Below are 6,000 nucleotides of genomic sequence, written 5' to 3'. Positions count from 1 at the left end.
GGCCTTCTTTCATAATCAGACTGGCAACAAGAGACACAAGACGTACACAATCAAATACATTAAGGGCGACCAGTTTTCCGGAGACGTGCACAGAAAAAAGGGCCGAAAAGGGCTTGCAGTGACGCTGCAGAGCTCTCTTGTATCTCACGTCTACTTTGTTCTAACTCCCTTATTTTGTGTCGCTCCTTTCCATCATCCGTACTGAACAAGAGCTTACAGAGCACTTAGTCCCCGTTAGTATGATGCCAGCCACCTATCACATGCGAGATTTGAACTTTGGAAAAGGCGACAGCAGGGATGCCCTCGTGCCGGATATACATGAAGTTTCACTGCACACTGTACATAACTGCGCCTTGACCCAATGGGGAAATAGGTCTTCCCTTGAAACTAGAGACAAACCTGTATCGGACAGCAGTGTCTTATTTTCTACATACTAACCGAATATCATTGTCGGGATCTTCCATGTGGAGCGTGTCGAGAACACGCTGTCCATTGCCGTAGAAACCTGGCCTCACGAAGAACAAAAAAAGAAGTTGAGTACGGAAGACGCACGTTCTAAATTACTTGCCCAAACAAAATCCAATACATGGACAGACCAACGACTTCGGGTCGCGGCAGACCGCCCGCCGTGTCAAGTGATTGTCTGATGCATGCTCAGTCTTCTCAACGAGTGTGCACCAACTCGACGCCACCATCTCTCTCAGCCGCTCTATATGTCATGTTCTTTCTTTGTTCGTCTCTCCGTTTCTCTTCATATGTTTGGTAGCCGGGCACCAGACGCGGCTGCGTCCCCACACCCCCTTCGGCAATTCGAAAAAGTCTTGCAGCATGGTTGCAGCGCAGACGAAAAACACAACAGCCAAGGAGGATACCAGGAGGACGAAACGAAAGCATTAGTTACAGGTTAGTCGAAAGAAGACTGGAAGAAGCTTTGGAGAAGAAGCACGGAAGCAGAAGAAGCCGTCCATGGTGAAGTGGAATAGAAAAGAAGGGCAACGAGCATCCGTAGTATTCATTACACGGGACAAAATCAAAACCAAGTCCCAAAACGTACAACCAAAAGCCAGTGAAAAGAAAGCAAAGAAAGACACGCTCCTCCCTAATCCCTGCTGCTCGCCTCTGCCTTCTTCACCGAGTAAGTAATCTATCAACTTTGGTCTTGTCTCCTTTTATTTTGCCATCCTGACGACTCCAATATCCCCCTCTGCCAACCTCGTTCCACCTGTTAGACTGACGCCCCTAAACGCACGTCATGGTCTGAGCTTGTAGGCAATTTCTTTTCTTTTCTTTGTTTTTTTTTTTGTTTCGAAATAAACCAAACAAATGCTTTACACAGGTAAACCCAAGCAGACCTCTGTGTACACGGAAAAATTGCCGTTGTTATTGGTGTCCATGTCTTATTCTTGTCACCTGGCCCCCTCTCGCTTCATTTCCCCCTTTATCCTCTATTCTGCAAGTACACGATGTACACATCTAGCCCGGTTTTTTGTGTTCCGTCTCACTGTCAAGCACCTCCCTGTGCGCCCTTTCTTTCCCCTTCTTCCATCTACACCCTCTCCACGTCTTCCTTGTTGCTCTTCCCACCTGCCTTGTATGTTGTACGCATCACTCGTCGCCTCCGTCATCTACCTCTTCTCGTTCTTTTTCTCTCCTGGCACATTGTCTGCTTGTTCTAGGCTGCTTCTTTTCTTATGTTTCTGAGGTGCTGGACATGTGAGCAGTTGCTTCCCATCCTATCTAGCCCGATTTACACCTACAGGTCCCGTACGTGGTTTGCGTTCAAAATTTTGTGTGCTTTGTTGCTCACAATTCACCGAGCCGTTGGTGATGTCCAGTTCGTGTTGCCTTTGGGTGTGTTTGTGTATTTGTTTGTTTGCGTGTTTGCGTGAAAAACGTTTGTCCTTGTAGAACAGACAAACGACGAACCGGGCGCAAAAGTAGAAGGCAACAGAAAGCAAAAGCTTACACAACACAACACAGAAGAAGACAGGCCTGCCGACATGCAAACGTCCAGACATCCAGAAGCAAGACCCAGGCACAGCGTCCATGACAAGGGGAAGTGGACAGGATTTGTTTTCTAAAAAAAATAGCACACTTCGCACAACTGTCTAAATTAGATTAGGGGGACTGGTTCAATCCAAACGCTCATGACCAGACACGCCTCCCTCTTCCTGCGCGGCTGGAATTAGATATGAAAACAAATAAAGCCGATAACAAACACAATGCAAAGACGAGCATTGTGACGATTGACCTTTAGTCGGGAATCCCGGACAAGGGAAATGCCAACAAAAAAAGGATGGGCTCAGCCCTGTCGACTTCGCTTGCTCAGTCATTGATACAGGATTTGACGCGGAACAAGAACCCCAGAAGCTCCCATGAACAAAACAGACTCAGAAGAGAGTCACGACGAATTAAGTGGGCAAAAAAGAGTCATGGGGCGCAGCATCCCAAGTCTAGAAACAGTCACAGCTATGTAAGCAGACAGTGTAAAATCACACAGTGCGTAAATTCAACACTGTATTTGCCGTTGCCTAAATGGGCCGCTGCGATCAACGCTCATTCGTCTCGCTAAGGGAAGGAACGACAGACGACATCAAACGCCTCCGACAGCAGGGCAGGAGCCAGAACATGTAGATAACCGCTCTTTCCTGTCACTCCTTTTTCCCGTTTGCATTGCATCCTCTCATTGTCTCATTGCCTCTTATTACCTCTCACCACCTCTCACAGTGTTCACAGTCTTCACCAGCTTTCACCAGGTTTTCTCAACCTCACACAAAACACCAAGCCAGTGCCCACACAACTGCTCGAGCCCCCGCCAAGAGCACATACACGCACACACGATAGGCCGGCACCTGTCCTTCTGGCTTCCATCAGCGATTGACGCCTGTCCATTATCCTCGAAAGGGGAAACATAACAAAAAGGTAACCAACGAGTGAGACATTGGGAAACAGGAAGCAGGAAATAAGGGAATATGAGAGACTTTTACGGACACACCCCCGACTGACGACCAGCACCGAGCAGGACGGAAACCAGCGGCGCTTCACAGAGAAGACAGCAGCCCCCCCGGCCCCCCCGTCCGGACCAGCCAGAGCGGTAGGCCAGCCTCGCGTTTCAAGCAAACAGCGTCTCTGCTGGCAGCCGCGGGCTTTCCGTCTCGTGCATTTTGTCCGCTCTCCAGCACCCCAAGTCCTCTCTGCTCAGTGGGCCTGCGTCTGCACCTGGTCCTTGCCTGCACGCGTCGATACATCGCGGCGTGTCTCGGATCGTTCTGCGTTCTGCCAGGACCGGTCTCACAACACGCCCCCTCCTCTCATTTCTTTCTCTCTCTCTCCTCTGCTGTCTTCCTTTCTCCCACGCCATCGCCGCCATGCCCAAGAAACGGCATTGGGGCATGTACTCAAAGCCGCAGTCCACTGCGCCCCACTCTTTAGAGAGCTCCGGACTCCAGAGCAACGTCCATCATGGTCAGTCCAATCGCGCCTCGCTGTTGCATCCTCGCCCTCATCCGCTTTTATTGTTTGTATTATTTATTCTCTTTTTTTTGTTACATTGGCAAAGGGTCTCTCTCTGCGTCCTCTTCCTCGCACACCCCATGGCCCACCCCCTCTGTTTTGTTGCTTTGTTTTCTTGTCCTCCCACCCTTCTCGAGCATGGGCTTCATCACTCTGACCCTTTCTCACCAACCCCGTCGTACGCCTGCACGTTGCCTTCTGTCTTTTGCCCGTGCCTTTACTTCTTTCCCTTGTGACCCGTTGCCGTGTTGTTTCGTACGCCCAGAAATTCTTCCGCCACCTCCGCCTGTGTTTTGATTTTTTTTTTTTGTCTGGCAACCATCATTCACAGCGCATACTGTACTTCTCACTGGCCTTCCTCTCCCTTGTCCTCCCTGACTTTGTACGCCCGATGCTCTTCTTGCTCTTCCTGATCTTCCCACCCAGCTGGCCTCAACCGCGTTGGTTTGGTCCACTTCCTTAATTTTCTCCTTGTTGATCTATTATGGCCTGGCCTTGTTATTGACTACTGACGCCTTTCTTCTTCTGCTGCCGTGCAACCAGAGGAACCACAGTCCCGCAATGTAAATGACCTGCTCGCAAACCTGCGAAGAACCACTCTGTCGCCCAGCGGAGGCGGTAGCAGCAACAATAGCGGCAGTGGAGGCCACGGCTCAACCGCGGGCACCTCGCTGTCGTCGTCGATCCCTATCGTGACGCCTAGTGTGCCACCAGAAGTCGCGCAGATTCTGCTGCCCAGCCCACCCAATGGAGGCCGAGGGGGGCTAGACGCAGGCATCACAGTGGGACCTAATCTCAGAGGTGCTGCTGGCGGTCCAAACGGACTGGGCGCCGTGGGTGTTGGTGGTGGCCGTGGTCGTCGCCGAGGGCCAGCTGGCCCAGCGCCTCCACCGTCTTGGCTGGCCCAGTCCAGGCACAATCCACGGCGTATCTTGCGGACGACTGACCGTAATGGCCATTCTGCCAGCGATGGTGGTGGCAATGGCAACAACCGGCTAGTAGGCGCCCAAAGGCGGCGCTATGCATCAGGCATGGCCTATGGACACCACGCAGGGGAGGCCATGCCGGGCATCGCCCATCCTGTGCGCGGCAGTCTGGTGGACGTGGTTCTGCGCCGCATCGTGCTGGAGTGGACCGTCCAGAAACAGTACAACCAACATCAGTTGATCTACTTGCAGGGACCGCTGCGCGCGGCGTTGGTATCCTATTTGGGCCAGCTGAGCGAAGAGGGCAATGGCAAGGGTGCCACGATCAAGGATCTCCGTGCTCTCCTGCTTCATCCTACACCTCCGTCCTCGACCTCTGCAAACGGCAGCAGCGGCAGTCCTCAGCCAGGCGGGTTTTCGGCCGGCGACAGTGATCCCGGAGGAAGCGAAAGTGATGGTGATAATGAGGAGATGCCGCCTTTGCCGAGCCCAAGCACGCTCAACGAAGATTTCCGGCACCTCGACCTGACGTGGTCAATCGGCCACTCCATCTCTGTCCGAGAAGTCAACGAGCTTCTCTTTCCGAGCCGCAGCAGCGCAACACGTGGCCGGCTACGTGACGCGGGCCACAAACAGCAGCAGGATGATGCCGAACTGCTCGAGTCCTGGGACGCGCCTGGCATTGTGTCGCCGCCCCGGCCGCTGCTGCCGAACTTGACGCACTTGTCACTGGCCCTGATGCCTGACCGTACCCCCCAGTCCGTGTCCTGGCGCCAGCTCCTGTCCTTTGCGGCGCATCTTCCCATGCTCACCCATCTGAGCCTCGCCTACTGGCCCGAGCCCACGCTCACGCCCAACGCCAAGCTGGCGACCGTCGACTCGCCGCTCGGCCGCCGGTTCCAGTACGGCGCCACCGGCGCCTACAGCCACTCTATCGACAACGACTGGGCCGAGGCGGTGCTGCTCCTGCGCAAGCTGAGCAAGGCGCTGTACGGCCTGGAGTATCTGGACTTGACGGGCTGCGCGTCGTGGTTACCCGCGCTCATGTACAAGGTGGACAACGGACAGGTCGACTGGGTGGGCAACTGGGGCAAGCTGACGATGCTCGTGCTCGACTATGGCGTGAGCAACGAGTACGACCGGCTGTCCGAGGCCATCCTCGAGGCCCACCGTCCACCGACGCCGCCTGAGCCGGAGGCACCGGGCGCGCCGGCGGCCATGCTCCAGCGTTTGGTGGCACCGCAGCAACCACAGCTGCCGCTTGGCGAGCTGGCCCGCCGGGTGAACGCCGCGAGTGAGGCACGCCTGATTGAAGAGAAGATCCGGACGCAACGAGCGGGTCGGGGGCGATTTATCACCGTTGTGTACGATAGGCAGCCAGAAGCGACAAGATAGACGACGATGAATGGTACTGGTAGATGCTTAAAGAACAGAAAGTATCGGGATGATCTCCTTTGACTGGCACGCTACTAGCGCCCGTGCCAAGAACGAGCCGAGTCGGCCGGAGCAGCCTCGTGACAAGATGGATGTTGATAAGACGACGACGGTACAGCAAATTGAG

The 6,000-nt window shown here is 54.1% G+C and overlaps 1 protein-coding gene across 1 annotated transcript; it reads left to right on the top strand.

The window, feature by feature from the left end:
• Positions 1–3,368: 3,368 nt before the first annotated feature.
• SPSK_08610 (uncharacterized protein) lies at positions 3,369–5,834 on the top strand (the record flags this gene model as incomplete). The annotated part of the gene is made up of 2 exons (XM_016735202.1): positions 3,369–3,465; positions 4,057–5,834. The coding sequence occupies 2 exons, from the start codon at positions 3,369–3,371 to the stop codon at positions 5,832–5,834; spliced, it is 1,875 nt and encodes a 624-aa protein (XP_016588505.1).
• Between the last annotated feature and the right edge of the window lie 166 nt (positions 5,835–6,000).

This window comes from Sporothrix schenckii (assembly GCF_000961545.1).
Source record: "Sporothrix schenckii 1099-18 chromosome Unknown Cont44, whole genome shotgun sequence".
Taxonomy (NCBI): Eukaryota; Fungi; Ascomycota; class Sordariomycetes; order Ophiostomatales; family Ophiostomataceae; genus Sporothrix; species Sporothrix schenckii.
Note: the sequence above shows the minus strand (reverse complement) of the source record. Positions and strands in the feature narration are given on the sequence as shown.